This window comes from Ziziphus jujuba, chromosome 4 (genome assembly GCF_031755915.1).
Source record: "Ziziphus jujuba cultivar Dongzao chromosome 4, ASM3175591v1".
Classification (NCBI taxonomy): Eukaryota; Viridiplantae; Streptophyta; class Magnoliopsida; order Rosales; family Rhamnaceae; genus Ziziphus; species Ziziphus jujuba.
The window spans coordinates 9,798,614-9,819,177 of record NC_083382.1 but is presented as its reverse complement, the minus strand read 5'-3'; the positions used below and the strand labels follow the sequence as shown (position 1 = coordinate 9,819,177).

Genomic DNA, 20,564 nt, shown 5'->3' with positions numbered 1-20,564 from the left:
AAGATCAACAACATCATCATCATCTTCATCCTTATATTCATTTCGTTGAGAATAACTACCACCAAATGTTTCTACACGAGAACTAAATCGTCTAGTTGAAGGCCTTGTCACTACTTCAAACGAATAATTTCCTCCACTATCACTGCTCATAACTTCTTCAGTAATAACATTCTCAACATTTATCCCTAATTGTGAAGCATGCATTGTGACTCGAGGATCTGGATTGCCTTCATCATCATCTAAGTGTGAATTCTTAACCCATTGGATAATAGGATTATCTTCATCTTCACCAGGGTCAACTCCAATTTCAAGAAGATCCAAATAATCAAAATCTAATTGGGGTTGATTTGTTAATTCCATATCACGTATCCGCAATTTCATATTATAGTAGCAAAAAACCAATTTCTGAAGTTTTTCATATGCGAGTCTATTTCGTTGTTTTGTGTGTATTAAAGCGAAGGTGCTCCAATTACGCTCGCATGCGGATGATGATACAGTTTGTGAAAAAATATGCATTGCTAATTTTCTGAGTGTTGGGGTGCTATTACCATACATTGTCCACCATTCAGCTGTATATTTCAACATTATAAATCAAAATATATTAAATTTTAAAAAAAATTTAATTATTAATAAAATTTTTTATATTAAGCACATTTTTTTATAACAAGTAATTGAAATGCACATACCAGGTATCATTTCTGCCCGGGCGGCAATTGCTGCACGATCACCAAACCCTTTTCGTGCATCTCTAAAGCATATTATCTATATGTAAAAATGGAAAAAATTATAAAAAATGTTATTAGTATGTTAGTTAAAAAATAATAATAAACAAAATCTTACTTCATTTCCAAATTGAGATATACGATCCGAATTTGGATATAATGCTGCAAAGACATCATGAACAGCTTGTACAAGATCTGAATCAGTGCCAATTCATTCTTTATACTGGAACCGTGGATTCAGAAAGTATGCTACAAAATAATAATAATAATTAAATCTAATATATAAATTATAAGACAAAATATTAATTAATAATAAGTAATTGACATAAAATTACCAGCCATATGGAGAGGATGAGAAAGTGTATTGTCCCATCGAGCATTTATGATGCCCATCACCCACTGAATTCCTCTTTGGTTATTGATTGCATATCTCATTTTTTGAAAACAATCATACAATATTGGCATCGTAGGTATGAACTCAGCATCAACAATTCGCAAAATATTATATAATGGCCCATACAAATTAACAACGTGAGTAACAGAGTCCCAAAAATGATTATCAAGGATAAGTTTCTCCACTTCTTTACCTGCTTTTGTTCGACTCAATTGATGCTCAGCCCATGCATCGCTTGTAAAGACTTGTTTTAGAGAAGCTTTCTTTTTAAGGAGACTATTTAAAGCAATATAGTTTGTTGCAAACCTTGTTGCTCCTGGTCGAACGATGTCTTCTTTGGATATATCTCGCATTAAAGAAAGTAACCAATTATAATTATAAATATAATTGGTTATCATTCTTGCACGCTGAATGATCCTTGCAATACTTTCATGCTTTCTAATATCCTCAAATATAAGATCAATACAATGCGCAGCACATGGTGTCCAATACAAGTTGTACTGTGTCATCAATTTCTTACCAGCCTTTAAGAATGCAGAACCGTTATCCGTGACTACCTGCACAATATTGTTCTTGCCCACTTCATTGATAACATTCTCCAAAAGTTTGTATATATACTTATAGTTTTTTATTTTATCTGAGGCATCAACTGACTTAAGAAACACTGATGACCCTTTGCAATAGACCATAAAATTCAATATTGACAGCTTAGTTGGTCCTGTCCATCCATCGCACATAATTGTACAACCATATGTCTTCCAGCTTTCTTTAAACTTTTCAATATGCTGTTGCATCTCTTTATATTCCATGTCTAGATATTTTTTCTTAATTTCATATGGAGATAGAATTTGAACTCCCATACCTGATTGTTGAGCACCAACGATCATGTTTTTGAAGTGGTGCGATTTTGCTTTTGCAGGTGGGACATTATCATAAATAAAGAACTTTGCTACTAGTCTTTCCAATGTGTTTTTCATACCACCTTTTGTCAACACATCTTTTATATTTTTTTGTTTTGCACCGGATGACTTATACAACGAAGGTGCAAGTGCAACTGGAGAAAATTGTTGAGATTGTTGTCTACGAATGTGCTCCCTCACACTTGTTGCACGACGAAATTGAGCACATGGTTGACTACCACCCTCTCGAGAAGATCCTGATCCTTCACCTCTAGGGTTAACAAAGTTCCTTCCTTGTTCTTCTTCCCATCTATCTTGTTTAGATGCACGGACTGCAGCTTTATATGAGTCTCTTTCATCAGGATGCATATCTGCTGGATATATACATATATCATCATTATCATCATCATCATCGTCACCATCATCATAATTACTCCGAGATGGAGCTAAGTTACCCCGTAATTCATTACGAATGTCTTTCTCCATTGTCTTTTTTTTCAATTTTACATGTTCTTTCTTCCTCAAATAATGGTAAATCTCTTTCTTTACTTCTGGAGGTACATTGGGGCACTTCTTGACATTACTTTTTGGATCAGAATGTGCTAAATGATACTTTAATCTTGTTATTCCACCACTTTGCATTTTATGGTTACAATATTTGCAAATTGTACCATACTTGTTACCTTCAATTGGAATACAATGTAACCAAGCTGGATCTACTTTTCCGCTACTACTTTCCATTTTTCCTTTTAATAATCATACATAATTATTAAGTTAATAATAATATTAAGAACAACAATAGGAATAAGAAAAATAATAATAATAATAACAAGTAAAAAAATAATAAAAGTAATAATAATTTCAATAACAATATTAATAACAATAATAACAATATTAATAACAATAATAACAACATTAATACTAATAACGATAATAAATATAATAAGAATAATAATTAGAAAAAAATAACAATAATAATAATATTAATAATAATAATAAACAACAATAATAACAACGTTAATAATAATATTAATAATAGAAATAATAATAACCACATTAATAAAAATAATAACATCAACAATAATAACAATATTAATAATAATCATGATAATAATAACAATATTAATAATAATATAAATAATGACAACATGATAGTAATAATAATAACAATAGTAAGAAGAATAATAATAACCATAATAACAATATTAATAACAATAATAACAACATTAATACTAATAACGATAATAAATATAATAAGAATAATAATTAGAAGAAAAATAGCAATAATAATAATATTAATAATAATAATAAACAACAATCATAACAACATTAATAATAATATTAATAATAGAAATAATAATGACTACATTAATAAAAATAATAACATCAACAATAATAACAACATTAATAATAATCATGATAATAATAACAATATTAATAATAATATAAATAATAACAACTTGATAATAATAATAATAATAACAATATGAAGAAGAAGAAGAATAACCATAATAACAATATTAATAACAATAATAACAATATTAATACTAATAACGATGATAAATATAATAAAAATAATAATTAGAAGAAAAATAACAATAATAATAATATTAATAATAATAATAAACAACAATAATAACAACATTAATACTAATATTAATAATAGAAATAATAATGACTACATTAATAAAAATAATAACATCAACAATAATAACAACATTAATAATAATCATGATAATAATAACAATATTATAATAATATAAATAATGACAACATGATAATAATAATAATAACAATAGTAAGAAGAATAATAATAACCATAATGACAATATTAATAACAATAATAACAATATTAATACTAATAACGATAATAAATATAATAAAAATAATAATTAGAAGAAAAATAACAATAATAATAATATTAATAATAATAATAAACAACAATCATAACAAGATTAATAATAATATTAATAATAGAAATAATAATGACTACATTAATAAAAATAATAACATCAACAATAATAACAATATTCATAACAATCATGATAATAATAACAATAATAACAATATTAAAAATAATATAAATAATAACAATATTAATAATAATATAAATAATGACAACATAATAATAATAATAATAACAATAATAAGAAGAATAATAATAACCATAATAACAATATTAATAATAATAATAACAAAATTAATACTAATAACGATAATAAATATAATAACAATAATAAATTAGAAAAAAAATAACAATAATAATAATATTAATTATAATAATAATAACAATATTAATAATAATATAAATAATAAGAATATTAATAAGAATAATAACAATAATAATTAGAAATTGTTAAATAATAAACAAAATTTTAACAATATTTATTATTGAAATGCTTACTTTTGAGGATCTAGAAATTGTGAATTGATAATTTTTTTCTAACGTGGATCTTCCAAAAGTTCTTCCTTTTATGAATATAAATGTTAAATAAAGAAAGAAAAGAAGATTAAAAACTAAACTTCGTGTGCACTCAATTTCATTTTTCTGAAGCTTTATGTTTACTCTCTCTATGATTTATGCTGAAAGTGAAACAGACGGATTCAAAACATCAAAATATAGCTGAGGTGCTATACACCCATATTTATAGTACATTCATTTCCTTACCTCTTCAAGATTATAATTGTCTCGTGAATGTACTTTAAAAAAAAAACAAAAACGACAACACCAACTTACCTATAATAACTTTATTTTATTATTTCTTTCCGCAATTCTCTCGTTATATTATTTGTTTCTGCAATTGTTTGATGATTTTTTTTTCGTCACTTTTACTTTTTCAGTCAGAAGCTCAGAGGCTCAAAGCATGTGAACTCACAGTAAATTTATTATTTTTTTCATTTCAAATTTTTTTTCCTATACTTTCGGTATCATACTTGATTAATATTTTGAAAAAAAAAATCAAACAATCAATCATTTCGGCACATTCATTCATGTTTTATTTCTTCAATTTCGGATCTCACCCTCTCATTCAATTTTTTTTTTAAGCCAATAACAACCAAAAAAGCAAAAAAAAAAAAAAAAAAAAACTCAATTTCCCAATTTCGGCCTCTCTCTTCTCTTCTCTTCTCTTGTCTTCTCGTCTCTTCTCTCTGTGAAACCCCCATCTCTTCCCCCCCTCCGGCCGGCTCTCTTTTTCCCCTCTTCTCTCTTCTTGGCCGGCCATCTCTTCAAGCTTCTTCTCCCGGCCGACCAAACACACACATAAACACACACACCCAAGACTCATAACACATGGAGTTAAAAAAAAAAAAAAAAATTATTTGCCTTGCTAGCAAATTGACAGATGGTTAATGGTATTCAAGAAGGAAAGATCATAAACAAAAAGAGAAAAAATTAGCTAAACGGTGGTGGAATTGAAGAAGTAGCACCAGGCTTCATAACCGATTGCTTGCGTCAGTGCGTGAAGGGGAGATATGGGAGTAGCGTCGCTGCCTCGCTGGAGCCCTGGGTATTTCTCTTTCTCGCTGCTCTACTCTTCTAAGTTCTAACTTTTTAGTTTTCTTTATTTTTTCTGTATTTTTCTTCTGCTGTTTGGAAAATTGGATTGATTCTTTCATTTCTTTGTTTGCTGCATCAATTTCCCCTCATTCCCCCCGAACCGAATGAATTCTTCATTCCCAATCATTATTTTCTTTATTTTTTCTGTATTTGTCTTCTGTTGTTTGCTAAATTGGATTGATTCTTTGTTTGCTGCATCAATTTCCCTTTATTCCCCCCGAACCGAATGAATTCTTCATTCCCAATCATTATTTTCTTTATTTTTTCTGTATTTTTCTTCTGCTGTTTGGTTAATTGGATTGATTCTTTGTTTGCTGCATCAATTTCCCTTTATTCCCCCTCGAACCGAATGAATTCTTCATTCCCAATCATTATTCTCATCTCATTTCATATGTAAATATATTATCTTCGATTAGTAAAACTATAAAGGTATGAACCAGTCGGTCGATATATCCAGAAATTTCCACATTTTCCCGTCAACAACCAGCCCGATCTTTCCACCTTATCCACCCAAAACCCGACATCTTCACCGACAATGGACGATTCCGTCGACTTCCATCGATTCCGACGACAGATCGACGACACGCGTGTAAGAAACTTCTTCCACCCCCCCCCCCTGTCGGTGTCGGACAGCGTCGACAACGGAAATTGTCGTCGACATTTCCACTGTCTCGCCGATTTTTACTTCCCTGGTTGCACCGTCGGTCTCTGTCCACTAATTTCGACCTCCTGAATCCAAATCCGGGGTCCTTTTCCGCCAATTCGCGACGGATTGAGAGAATCGAAGGGTTGAATCCCGAAAGCTTTCCGACGAGATTCCGACCACCACCGGTCCGATCTCCGGGAAGTAAGACCGGATTTGTAATCCTCGTCGCTCAAGTTTCGATTCGGTATATTACTCGTCAATTTTGGTTAATGTTTGAGTTTGACCCCCCGAGTACCGGGTATTATTTACCCGAATAAAATATTAATTTATTTGACTGTATATGAATTGTGTTCTAGGAGCACGGGTGAGTTGTGGAATTGATCCCATGGTGGATCATGGTTTAATTGCATGCTCCAGTTGAGTGACCCACCTTTAAAAATATTTTGGACAATTAATTATGTTTAATTGGTATTTGAATGATGCTCATGTGGTGCGATTTAATTATGATTTTATTATGATTTAATTTACTTATTATGCATGAGCAAAGTATATTTCGGTAATAATCGTACGTGGTTTTAAGTATTATTTTTAGGCATAATTGGTTTAAATATTTTATGAAAATATTTGTTTAAATTAGTGGTTTAATTTTATAATTATGCCCACGGTATTTATTTGTTGAACATCGTATTACGAGAAATATTATGGTTTATTTGTTATCGATGTTTTCGTACCGGTTTGTTAAATAAAAATATGTGGGATGGTAAGTGTGAAAATTTAATATATTTCCCACGGTAATTTTGGAAAACGGTACGGTTGGTTTAATCATTATTTTAGACGCACTCATACAGTATTGGTGTTCTGGTGTATGTACACGTGGTTTAGCACGCAAGTATTATGTGGTTTAGCGTGCAAGTATTATGTCTCCCGTGGTTGCCATTGGACCGTGGGCAGGCAAGTTTGATATTGGCCACAGCCGCCCCTCCCTTGGCCGGGATGACGGTTTCAGCAGCGGTACTGTCGGAACGCCGAAGTGCCGTTTGCAAGTTTCTCTCTTTAATCTCCCTGCCAGTCGGTGCTCGGGACGCTGGGTATCGGAGGGCATCACTGGTATATGGTGTGGTGCGTCAAGTGAAATTTTCAGATAAAGTTTCAAACCCCAAAAGTGTTCAAAAATTATTTATTATGATTTATTACATTTTAATTATATATTGGGGTATTTATTTATTTATTGTTTATCAAATGGTTTGATCCCTTGGTTTTCGGGAGGTACGAATATCGGGTTTTGTGAAAATGTTTTAAAAGGGGAACTTTTCCAATGGAGTGAATAGTGAAGGTTTTGAGAGAAAATATTACTTCAATTGTTTATTTATTTATTTATTTAATTGTTCGGTATTGATTAATTAAATCCCTTTTATTTGGTATATTATAAATATTAAAGGTGTTTAGTAGATAGGGTCACTCACTGAGATGATTAGCATCTCACGTTTTTAAATTCCGTTCCCCTAGGTCCAGGTTGGAGACGTTGATTGTCCGGGGTGAGCCCAACGTCTCAGTTCGTTGCCGAAAGTTCAAGAAGTATTTCTTCCCTTTTTCCTCTCTATCTTGTATTGCTTCTTATCTTTCATGGTATTAATTCCACATTTATTGTATAATGCTCTGTATACTGTGTTGGACGTGTAGTTATTATTTATGCACTGATTTACTGTTCTTTGAAGTGCTGTAAATTTGTGGAGTCAATTTGTAGTTTTATGGGAGGAATAAGGGGATGAGTATAGAAGTGTGTTTTCAGTGCAGGTAATTTTTGGTAAGTCCTACCCTTAGAGGAGGTGCTGCCGGATTTTCCGTTGGAAGGTTCGGTGGTATTTCCCTGGGATCAGGGCTTGTCTAGGGTTCCGAGAAAGGAATTCTGGACGGATCCTGACAGAGTTAGCTACTCCAACCATTACCCACTAACACCTATTCTATTTAGTACTTGCTTCTATTGCATCCAATGTAAATCCTGTAGCGGATCAATTCCAACATGCCTTTTGTACTAGTAATTTCTGCAATCAACTCTATACCTTGTTCAATAAACACTAGTTGTTCGATCATGTTCATAATGACTTTATAGCCAGATTGTTCTTGCATGTCATGGGATTGACGTGAAAGAGTAGGGATGGCTATATTTTTAGGAGTGAACTCCAGGACAATATGAAGCATATGGATACAAGTTATATCTTAGAATAAAAGACAATTTTAAAACCGCTTGTTTATGGACAAGGAAACTATAAGTAATGCTAAGATGTTACCAAGTAATGTGGCCAAATGAGATACAGTTAGCTTTCATTTATGAGTAATGCTAGAGATATAATAAAATCTACTAAACTGTTTATCAAATGTATATGTATTACTATTTTCTTGGTCAAAATATGAACATAACTTATATATAAATAAATTAAACTTTGAAAAGACAAACTCAATTGAATATAAGCTAATCAATTAATGACACATAAATATTTGATAAACATTTCGGTAGACTATTTGATATGTACTTCTAGCATTATTCTTTAGTTAGTATTATTTGTTCATTTATGTTTAGGATTCACATAGAAGTGACATATGTAGTAAAATTTTGCGATTGGCATTATTTTTGACACATTTTGTTTAGGAGAAAAATTAGAAGTTCCTGTAACCATATATAATTGTTAGTACTACAAGGGAAAGTGCAAGCTAAAATATGACAGCATATCTTCAGATTTACTTTATTACCCATCTCCAACGTGTTTAACAGCAAAAACCAAAACGAAAACAACAACCCAAAAATATAAAAAAAAAAAATAACTTTATTACCCATCTCCAACGTGTTTAACAGCAAAAACCAAAACGAAAACAACTCAAAAGACCAAAAAAAAAAAAAAAAAAAAAAAAAAAAAAAAAAAAAAAAGGAAAGATAACAAAAGAAATTAACTAAGAAAATCACCAGCATACAAACGTGTACTGAAAAAACCAATACCCTTATATTTTTCAATCTCCGGTTGAATTGAAGCTAGAGACACCTAGCCAACCCTATTCAAGAAACTAAGTGGCTAACTAAATTATCCAAGTCAATGGATGAAGAACCATTAGGTTCAGTAGCCTCATGGGCTAGTCTTTTCCACTCCATCACATTCTTTCTCATTTCCTTACCCTTCTCTCCCTCCATCAACTCTTTCACAAGCTTCTCAACTTCCTCTCTCTTCAATGCTTCTTTGTCCATCTCCATTCCAATACCCCACTCCTTGCAACAAAATCGGCAGTTCGTGGGTTGGTCCCCTCCAAATGGACAACAGAGTAATGGTACACCTGAAGACAAGCTTTCCACAGTTGAATTCCAACCACTATGCGTTAAAAAACCTCCAATTGATGGATGATTAAGAACCTCCTCTTGTGGGCACCAACTCCCTATTAGACCTCTTCCTTTCGTTTCTGCTGCGAACTCGAGCGGCAAAACAGCTGTTTCGCCAACTACCAAATCAGGCCTGATTATCCACAAGAAAGGGTGTTTGCTATTTGCAATTCCATAACCAAACTCCGCGACCTGTTCTGGCGACATGATTGCTATGCTCCCAAAGTTGACGTACAAAACTGAGCCTTTGGGCTTGGTATTGAGCCATTGGAGACATTCGCTCTCTTCCTTCCAAAGACTGTATTTGAGTTTCAAAGGGTGTTCCGGTATGCGATTAAGAAGAAGTTGTAGGGGACCAATCACAAACACTTGGGGAAACATAGATGAGATCGCATCCAAAACATCTTGCTCCAACGCCTTGAATGTGTGAATAATAATTGCTGAAGCTTGATGGGCCTTTTCTGTTGCTTCTATGCAAGAGTTAAGCACAAAATGATCTTTTGTACTTCCTGACCAACAAAAGCTTGGCATATCCCTAACATGCATATCTTTCATTCCCGGAATCCAATCTATAATTATGTCTGAAATTTTGAAAAAAAAAATGAAGAAAATTAAATATTTAATTCAATTGAAAGGCTAATATTAGTTTAAAGGTATTTCAAATATGTGTGTGTATATATATGTATATATATATATTTACCTTTCGGTACTGGTGGAGGTCCTAACTTTTCCAGAAGAGTACCTAGTTCTTTGAAGCCCATGAAAGAGCAAGCCGGAATAGTATAAAAGAACACGACCGGAATTCCAAGTTCTCGTCCGGCGGCGATGGTGAAAGGCATGAATCCGTCGGAAACAATGCGAGTCACCGAAGGGGGACTATCATTGCAAGTTCTGGTCATGTCATTGAGTCTTTTGACTAGATCACAAAAGGGAGCCAACATCTTCTCCATGATGGCTTCGATAAGAGGAACAACGTCTTGTGTAGCATCAGCATCTGAAGGCGGAAGGCCGTCGGGAATTGTTTCGAACCGGAAGTCAGGCAAGCCGTGGAGAGAGTCGGGACCAAGAGATTTAAGAAAGCGTTTGTGGTTGTACTCGGTGTTGACAAAAGTGATATGAAAACCTCTAGAATGGAGAAGCTTTGCCAATTTAAGCATTGCTTTGATATGGCTTTGAGTTGGAGTTGGAATACATAAGACGTGATGAGTTTTATTATCAGCTACCTCTCCTTTCTTGGAATCCATATCTGCTGGCAACTCTGTAAAGTTTTTTGTTTTGCACTCAAAAGTTATGAAGAAGGAGCAGCCTTATAGCGTTACCTGTCTATTTTTACTTTAAATGTTATTATCACAAATAGTTAACTATTTTGTCATCTATTCCAAAAACTCAAAAAGATAACCCAAAAAAAAAAAAAAAAAAAAAACCCACCCGGTTACGTATGTTTACATATTAAGCTAACACACAACACACGTCAGCATTTTTAATATGTATAATTCACTGAACGCACATGTTGAGATCCCGACAAACAAACTAAAAAGAAGCAACAAAAGATAAAAGAAAACACAATTCATGAAAGACAATAGATAAATTTTAGTTTATGTTACTATTTAAACATCTAAAGTAATTAAAAGAAGTGGCAAAATTGCGGCTTATGTAATCCAAACAAAAATTAGATAGAAAATAAATTATAAATATTTATACTTTTTTAAAGAAAATGTTTGTACCTGCATATAAAATTATATTAAAATATTAAAATACTAAAATATTGATTAAATATGTATATAGTGTTAATATATTTAAACATATTAAATAACACTGATTACATATAAAAGAGATGATAAAAAATATATTACAGATAAGTGAACTAAAAATATTAAAAGAAAACAAATAAATGTGAAAAACAATACAAAACAGTAAAACGAAAACAAAAGAAAAATAGTAAAGGCGGCAGGGGCACATAGTGAGGGGACAGAAAAATAAATAGTTAAAAAAATCATTAAAATTTTTAAAATATATATAAAAAAAAAAGAACAAAAAAACAAAAAACAAATTGAGTGGGCACCGCCGCAGAGGTCAGATATGACGATCTTGAAAGTTAATTACAATGGATCTAGTCCATGGAAATGTTTTTTTTTTTTTTTTTTTTTTCCTTGGAAAAAAATCTCTCACTTTTCGATGAAAGACGAAAGATTGCCGATCCACGCTAATGCCCAGGTAACAAAATTAGTTATCTGTTGGAGTTGGATGAAATAATAATATTTAATTATTTATTATATAAATATATTAATTAATAATATTTTAATATATATTATTTAATAAATATTTTGAAAGCTCAACTGTTATTTATCACATAATAAAAAGTTAAAGAGATTTCTTTGCAAAAAAATAAAAAAATAAAAAATCTTTTCATATATATATATATATATATATAATATAATACAACTTTAAATTTTTGACTACAATGTACAAGTATTATATCTTATCAAACATATATCATATCTGTATATTTTTTTGATTTGAAGGTTGTCTTACATAATTATTCTTCACTATGGATATAATAAATATATATATATATATATATATATTAAGTAAAAATCATTCCATTAAACCAGAGACACAAAAGATGCATCCTTTTTTAGGAGAAAATCCAGCCAATTTGGACCTACCTCAAGTGATCAATTGGGAAAGCAAAATGAGTTAGCCTATCTGCCACGTTATTGGTATTCCTCGTAGAGAACCCAGAAGAGAAATATGGGTATTCTTCAAACAGAAAATAAATAATTTTTTTATTTTTTATTGAAAAATCAAATGTTATTTGGGCATAGTGATGTCAATTTACCCCGTCCATCCCCAAAATCGCGGTGCACCGCCTCTAACGGGGCAGTTTTTCCCCGAAAATTCGGGGATGCGGGGCGGACTTGGGGCAAATGGCTAAAAACCGAATCGGGAACGGGCCAGGGACGGAGAATAATAACCCCGCCCCGATATATATATATATATTTATTTATTATTTTTTTTTATAAAATTTTATTTATGTAAAATCATTTTTTTTTTAATTTATTTTTCTAAATATGTATTTTATTATAATTGTAAATTTGTTCCTTAATGTATTTTATTATATTTTTATTGCATTGTAGTCATTTTTTTATATTTTAATCATAAAATAATTTTTTTATATAATTTTTTTAAAAAAATATCAATTAAAAAATAAAATGGAGAAAACCGTCCGCCCCGTCCCCGCCCCGCAAAATTCCCAATCCTGTCCAGCACCTAAAGAAACGGGAAAAATCACGGGGATAGGATGTAAAATTTCCCACGAAAACGGAAATGGGATTTTAAAAATCGGCCCCGTCCTGTCCCATTGACATTCCTATTTGGGCATTATATAATAATTAAACTGGCTCTCGGATTTAGTTTTCTTTAGTAAATTTTTAATATAAAAAATAACAATAAAAATAAAATATTATAAATTACTATTATTATCTATAATTTACCATTTGACTGCAATATATTTAATTATAAAGTGAGCTAATAGTTTACTAGATTATAACTAATATATATATATATATATATATAATATATCAAAATGTATTGATAATATTTTTATGCGTATTTGGTCTACGACCTGTCATGCATCCAAATACATGTTAAAGAAAATATTTATATAAATTAATGCTATAATTAAATATTATTTAGTTTTTAGTTATAAAATTAATTAACTTAATTAACATTTGTTGCAATTTTAATATTTGCAAAAAATATATAACAGTCAAACTAACGGAAAATTATCAAAACTATCAAAAATTATATATATTTTTTGCTTTCGAAAAATACTAGAGAGTAGGAAAACCCATCCATCCTCTTCTAAAAGTTCAAACCCTTCCCTCACCAATAAAAATTAGTAATAAATTTTGTGCATGCAATGTATGCCTCAAAAAAATAACCAAAAAAAATAAAAATAAAAAAATAAAAAGAAAAATAACAAGTACCTTGAGAATGACAAACGAAAATTGGAAAGAGAAAAACAGCGTAGTAGGTGCCATAATTGACAATTAATCAATATCTGACAATGAAGTACGAAAGAAATTTCGAGAGGTATACATTGCACGCACAATAAATAAATAAATAAAAAGGCAGAGTGTAAATTATGAATTAAAGCACGTTTTTGATAGAAGCATTTATATGCTTGATTTGATTTGATGTGAAAAGTCGGTAGGATTAAAAAATTATAAACCAGCGAAATAATCCCCTACGCATGAAATAATTAATCCTGTATAAAAGGGTGGTCCCCCATGCATGGAATAATTAATCCCCTATAAAAGGGTCGGATAAAATTTATTCAATTAATTTGCCATTCTATTCATAAAAGAAAAAAAAAAAAAGAATTGACCTTTTTGTGATTTTTTTTATTATTGGTTTTTTTTTTATCTGATTATTTTTATTTCTTTTTTTTGCTTTAAATCTTTATTTCTTCCATTTTTCTTTAATTTTTTTTCAGCAGTGTCACTTTTTTTCCTCCAGTTTTCTTCCCTTATTTTTTTATTATCTTTTCTTTTCTTTTCTTTCTTTCTTTTTTAATCTTTTTTTTTTCAATTTTTATTCTTTTATAATCTTTGTTTATATTTTTTTTTAAGCAGTATCACTTATCCCCCTTCAGTTTTCTTCCCTTTTTTTTATTATCTTTTCTTTTCTTTCTTTCTTTCTTTTTCAATCTTTTTTTTTTTTATTGCATCAGTTTTTGTTTCAGTTTTCTTCTTCTTCTTCTCCTTCTTATCTTTCCATTTTTTTTTTCTTAAAAAATTAATTTTCTTTCTATTTTTTATTTTTATTTTGATTTTTCCAATTTTTGTTTCTTTTTATATATAGATATCTAAATTAATTGATATTAATGATTTTATAAATTAATAGATATTTACAAAAATAATTAGATAAAAGACTTATCTATTTTTTTATATATTAAATTTATCTAATTTAAATTATTTTGTTTAATTCAAAATAAAACAAAAAATTATTGTAAATAGTCAATAAATTATGTTATAATTTATATTCATTTTAATAATAATTATATATATATATATATATATGTATATATATTGAGGCTCTTATATAAGATTCATGGATTTTAACAAAGTTCAAAATTCTATTATTGACTGTTGAATTTTACCAACAGTCAATATTAGATTTGGCTTAATACAATCTCAATTGGCTTTCATTTTTATTTTTTATTTTTTATGTGTTTTCTCATCGAAAACTTGTATGGCCTCGCACCCAAAACTCATAGCCTCGCACAGCAACGCCAATGGAACTCGGAAAAAACTCCATAGCCACCGTAAGCTAGATCCAAAAACAGCAAAGTCATCACTTCAAATACTTTCTAATATATTGATCTAGTTCAACTATTCTTTTTTAATATATGGATCTGGTTTCTCTCTCTACATTGCCAATATATATTTTTTACTAGAAATTAATGGCATTCTGGTGTTCTGTTATCATCAAATTTTAGAATTTTTAATATTGAGATACTTGCTCTGTTACACACCATATACGTCGCTAGAAAGAACAAAAAAAAAATCTCTAGTTGTCCATATGTCAGAACTTCATACATAATTACATACTACATACATAGGGAAAAAGAAAAAAAAAAATCTATCATATTGTGTCACTCACTATTATTTTCTTCAATATTTCATACTCAAAAATTAAAAATTTAGAATCAGAGTACTTGGATGAAAGAAATATAATCGACAGATAAGAAAACATACAAAAAATAAAAATAAAAAGCAACTGCAATGTGGTTTAGACAAAAGAAAAATGTATATGATGGACATAAATGTACTATAAGTGAAATACCCACTTTATTGTGAGCAATTTGTCATTGTCCCAGCAGGGTAGAAATTGGATGGTGATTACACATAATCACTTAGTAATTAAACAATCATTACCCATGATGACTCATCCAAAGGAGGACAAGGTTGCCATAATAGCAAAATCGAAATAATATGTATAAACAATGTATCTATTTAGTAATATTACATGTATAAATGTTTATTATATTTATTTACTAAATGATATATATTAAAATATTATTAATTGGTATATTTATATAATTAAATATGAAAAAGTAAATTTTTAAATAAATAAGTAAATTAAAAAAAATAAATTAATTAAATATTATTATATTATTTATCATGTTATTTAATGAATAAATTTGATAGATATTTTGATAAATTTAATATTTTTGAGATTCAAAATGCTATATAATAAAATAAATAAAAAAAGATTGTTGACTAGTGCACATAAATTTTTACAGCTCATGATTGATGTAAATAAGCTGAGTTTGAGTTAAGTATTAGCATTCTCAAACTCAACTTGCATAATTTGAGTAATGTTTTAGCTTGGTTCAAGTTTATAAAATTTTGAAATAAATTGCTCAAGTTTGGTTCAGTTTTTTCATCAAAAGCTCGAATTTAACTCAACTCGGCTCGTTACAATATAAACATTTAAAATTTCATTATTTATTCTTTAAAAATAATAATTAATTATTTTTATTTATTCTATTAATTTTATTATAAAATTAATTTATTCTTAAAAATTTTGTAAATTTAAAATATAAAAAATTTGTTTATGTATTATAAATATTTAATTTGGTTAATTTCATAATATAATTTTTATATAATTGCATATAAATAGCAAAATTAACTATTTATTATTTTAATTTATTGTTAGAGATTGGCTTCGAACTTCTTTTCTTATTTAAGGTCAACTCATTTTTTTTTTTTTTTAACAAATCAAGTTTAAGCAAGTTAAAAAGGAGTCGAACTTGAGCTATTTATGAACTACTCGGGCCTACTTACAGCCATAGGATCACCCCAGTGGCAAATCTAGGAAATTGTTCTAGGAGGTACCATTTGTGGTAGATTGAACAAAAATTTCCTACCAACATTATATAATAACACTTAGATTTTTACCTTTTTCCAATTTATGGTGTTGAGGAATACAAACATACAAATAAAATGTAACATTTTTGTTTGTAGTCAAATTAATTAGAGTACTAAGCAAATTAACGGTTAAATCGTTTTTAATTTTTTTCTACATAGAAAAATATGATGTTTGAGTACCATGGCAGCTAAAAAACAAGTACTTTGGCAGTAAATAATGAATTTAGTGCACATTTGAAAGAATAAAAACAAAATTTTGATTTCGTTAGGATTTAAACAACTAAAGTAATTGAAAAGTAGGAAACAAGAAAAAGCAAAAATATGCGTAATTAAAAAGATAACATCTTAAAATTAAAGCAAAATTTAAATAATTATATTATAAATAGTTTTTTGCAATTAAATAATTGCATTTATGCTTGTATAAAAATATTATATTAAAAATATAAGTTAGATAAGTAATATATTTAGATAAGTATTATATTGTTAAATATATAATAGATAAATATCATAATTATGGTTATACATAAGAGAGATAAATAAAAATAATATATAGATGTGATAAAGAAAATGGGATTAAGACAACCAAAAAAAAAAAAAAAAAAAGAGACAGGAGGACACACTGTATTTGTATAAGGATAAAACGATAATCTGATAAAACAAACAATAAAATTTTAATCGCATAAAAAATTTCACGAGGGGCACGTGCTCCTCTGGACCCTATGTGGGTCCGCCTCTGACTTATTCATCCTGACAATAAAAGTTGGTAATGATAAAACAAGCCTAGGTTCTAATAACGAGACTAGAAACATTGCAAATCTCATCTGATCATTAATATTTAGATTTTGTTTGCTAGCTAGTGATATGTTGGTTTATTTCATCAGAAGAGAAAAAGTTGGTTTACATATTTTCAACATTTTATGTAGATGAAGTTGCAAATTTAGTTACGTCTGCTGCTGGATAAATGATGGGGACTAGAACCATCACAAATCTCTATGTGATCATTACTTGGATTTATTATCAATTTTCCATATATGTTCAAAGAATTGCCAAAAACGAGTTCTTTTTATACAGTTGGCTGTCTAGTTTAGAGTCAAATTAAGTAGCTGCAAAACATAATGTGAAGTAGCAGTTGCACTACATTTATATTTTTATCTTTATATAAAATTTTCAACGAGGGCAATAATTAATTAAGTTTATAGAGTGCAATCAAATTAATATTTTTTAAAAAAAATTGGACCTATATGACAAAATAAGTTTGAAAATGTTGAGATGTACTTGATTAAACATTTTCAAATTGTTCAAAAATTTGATTACTTGAGAAGACATATTATTTGGGATATTGGATGGTAAGAAAATTGTTATTTAGGCTTGGTTTATTTTTTTGATGTGTAGGAGTGTTGCTTGTATAATGGAGTGAAAAGTTGCAAGTGTCTAAGGCGCGAATGTTGATGTCGCTGACAAATTCGGGCCCGAAATTGCAAGGCTTTTAATTGATTTTATGATCCTACTGTTTTCATTTTGCCAACTTTTCTTTTATTCCTTCTGCAACTTGCCAGCCGGTGTGATTTTGGTTTTAGCTTAGCCAAAGAAAGAAAGATGAAAGTTTTGAATTGAGATGTAAATATGTGTGGCTAATTGCAACATTTAATTATATTTCATCTTCCAATATTAAAATTCTAATAGTAAAAAGTAAAACTTTTTAATCATAACTACTGTAATTGCTAACGGTAATTTTCAAATAAAGTAGTATTATTGTCAATTGCTCGTGCGGGTTATTATTTCAAGATATTGATTAAAGGAAATTGTGTAAATGGAAAAAAAAAAAAAAAGTAGTATTATTTTGGAATATTTAGAAATATAGAAACTATAATTTTGCTTCCTAGAACATATGGCAAAGTCAATTTACTCTAACCGTAATTTGGTATTTCATATCTAAGTATTTCTAAGCATTCTGTCGACCAAAGTGTCCAAGTTCAAAGAAGAAGAACCATTTGGAGCAGTAGATTCTTGGGCCAATTTCCTCCACTCCAATGCCTTACTTTTCATTTCTTTGCCTTTGTCTCCCTCCATCAATTCTCTCACAAGTTTTTCAATCTCATCCCTCTTGGAATCATTCTTTATCTCCATGCCTACTCTCCATTGCTTGCAAGCATACCGACAGTTCGTTTGCTGCTCGGCGAAGAAAGGCCAACACAGCATAGGCACTCCAGCAGATAAACTCTCAATGATTGAATTCCAACCGCAGTGTGTCAAAAACCCTCCAACTGATGGATGATTAAGGACTTGTTCTTGTGGACACCAACTAGCTATAACACCTTTTTCTTTAATTTGGTCTGCCAGTTCAGCCGGCAAAACAGCTGATTCACCGATAACCAAATCAGGCCTAATAATCCACAAGAAGGGTTGGTTGCTATTCGCTAGTCCGAAACCAAACTCAACCAGTTGTTGCGGAGTCATTACCGTTGTGCTTCCGAAATTCACATACACCACCGAGTTTGGTGGCTTAGTTTGGAGCCATTGGAGGCACTCACTGTCTTCTTTCCAAAGACTGTATCCAAGATTAATCCCTGGATGGTCTTCTGGTATGTGATCCAGAAGAAGTTGGAGTGGACCAATCGCGTATGAATGAGGAATCGTCGAAGAGATAGCTTCCAAAACGTCCCGCTCTAATGCATCAAATGTTTGTATAACAACTGCTGTTGCTTTATGAGCTCTATCAGCTGCTTCCCTGGCAAAGTTAAACATGGTCACCTCTAGTGGATTTGCACCTCGAAAAAATGATGGCAGATCCTTTAAACGTATGTCTTTCATTCCAGGAATCCAATCTATAACGTTGTTTAGCAACCTATTATCTGCAAAATTCACACAAAAAAAAATAAAATCAGCAATGTTATGATATATAAAGTAATGAAGTTTCACTTCTAATTGCTTAAGCTTTCGTCAAAACAAAAAAGAAAAATGGTACTTCAACACTCTGCACCACCTTTTAGCGGGGAAAGTCCTTTTTCCTTCAGAGCAGAATATTGTTTGACGCCCATGAAACCGCAAGCAGCGATAGAATAGAAAAGCGCCACGGGGATTCCAAGTTCTTCAGCTGCTGTAATGGTGAAACTCATGAATCCGTCCGAAACAATGCAAGTGACAGGGGGAGAGCAGGAAGTGAGTTTGTTGAGGAATGGACGCAAGAAGTTTGTTCTGACAGATTCACAGAGAGAAGCAATGTCTTGGGTGGCATCACCGTCATCATCATCATCGCAAGGTGGTAGGCCATCGGGAATGGTTTCGAACACAAAGTCAGGCAAACCATCCAAAGAGTTTGGGCCTAAGGATTTGAGAAAACGTTTGTGGTTGAACTCGGTGTTTACAAAGGTTATGTGGAAACCTTTGAAATGAAGGAGTTTTGCAAATTTAAGCAAAGCCTTGATATGGCTTTGAATTGGCAAGGCAATGCATATTGCATGAGGTTTATGATCACCTTCTTGCCTGGAACCCATTTGATCCATGAGTCTGTCTTAATGTTAAATCACCTTATGGTTCTACCATTGCGATCCATATTTATATTCTTTTAATGCCATGTAAAATGCTTTCCTTATATCCAATTTTATCTAGGATTAAAAACAATAATAAAGAAAGAAAGAAAACCAATTAAATAAGAGTTTTGAATGTATTTTGTGCAACTTTGTGTCATGTCATAGGTGTAATTTCTTATTGTCACCAGTTATGTGATCAGAATAATTTATAGTCTTGCGAACAGAATAATGTGAACAAGTTTTTTTATTTTTTGGGTCATGATGTGAGCAAAGCCTGTAAGTAGCCCATATGTTAACATTTAGTCAATCGGATGGTATTTATTTGAAATGGGAGTTTTATCTTATATCTACTGATCTCTTAACCGTAAATTTATCAAAATAATCTCATCAAATTGCTTCATACTCTGTTCTCCAAATATATATATATATATGTATATATGTACTCTTATTAAAATTCTGTTACCCCAACTATTCGATTACATGACGGTAAATTTGTCAAAATTTTTACCATT

At 30.2% G+C, this 20,564-nt stretch overlaps 2 protein-coding genes across 2 annotated transcripts; both read right to left on the bottom strand.

Moving 5' to 3' along the window:
- Positions 1-9,144: 9,144 nt before the first annotated feature.
- On the bottom strand, positions 9,145-10,876 carry LOC107416707 (7-deoxyloganetin glucosyltransferase). The gene is made up of 2 exons (XM_016025231.3): positions 10,285-10,876; positions 9,145-10,165 (listed from the first exon to the last, which is right to left on the bottom strand). The coding sequence occupies exons 1-2, from the start codon at positions 10,826-10,828 to the stop codon at positions 9,270-9,272; spliced, it is 1,440 nt and encodes a 479-aa protein (XP_015880717.3). The 5' UTR covers positions 10,829-10,876; the 3' UTR covers positions 9,145-9,269.
- A 7,464-nt stretch (positions 10,877-18,340) lies between these two features.
- On the bottom strand, positions 18,341-20,282 carry LOC125421771 (7-deoxyloganetin glucosyltransferase-like). Its single transcript, XM_048471255.2, has 2 exons — positions 19,506-20,282; positions 18,341-19,374 (listed from the first exon to the last, which is right to left on the bottom strand). Exons 1-2 carry the CDS (start codon positions 20,023-20,025, stop codon positions 18,455-18,457), a joined length of 1,440 nt encoding a protein of 479 aa, XP_048327212.2. The 5' UTR covers positions 20,026-20,282; the 3' UTR covers positions 18,341-18,454.
- Positions 20,283-20,564: the final 282 nt, after the last annotated feature.

Bases quoted from the DNA above. Each gene is read 5' to 3' on its own strand.
- LOC125421771 (XM_048471255.2), bottom strand. From the start codon at position 20,025: ATGGATCAAATGGGTTCCAGGCAAGAAGGTGATCATAAACCTCATGCA. The intron at 19,375-19,505 runs GTGGTGCAGAGT...TGAATTTTGCAG, and splicing joins AGGACTTTCCCCGCTAAAAG to ATAATAGGTTGCTAAACAAC.
- LOC107416707 (XM_016025231.3), bottom strand. From the start codon at position 10,828: ATGGATTCCAAGAAAGGAGAGGTAGCTGATAATAAAACTCATCACGTC. The intron at 10,166-10,284 runs GTAAATATATAT...TCAAAATTTCAG, and splicing joins ACCTCCACCAGTACCGAAAG to ACATAATTATAGATTGGATT.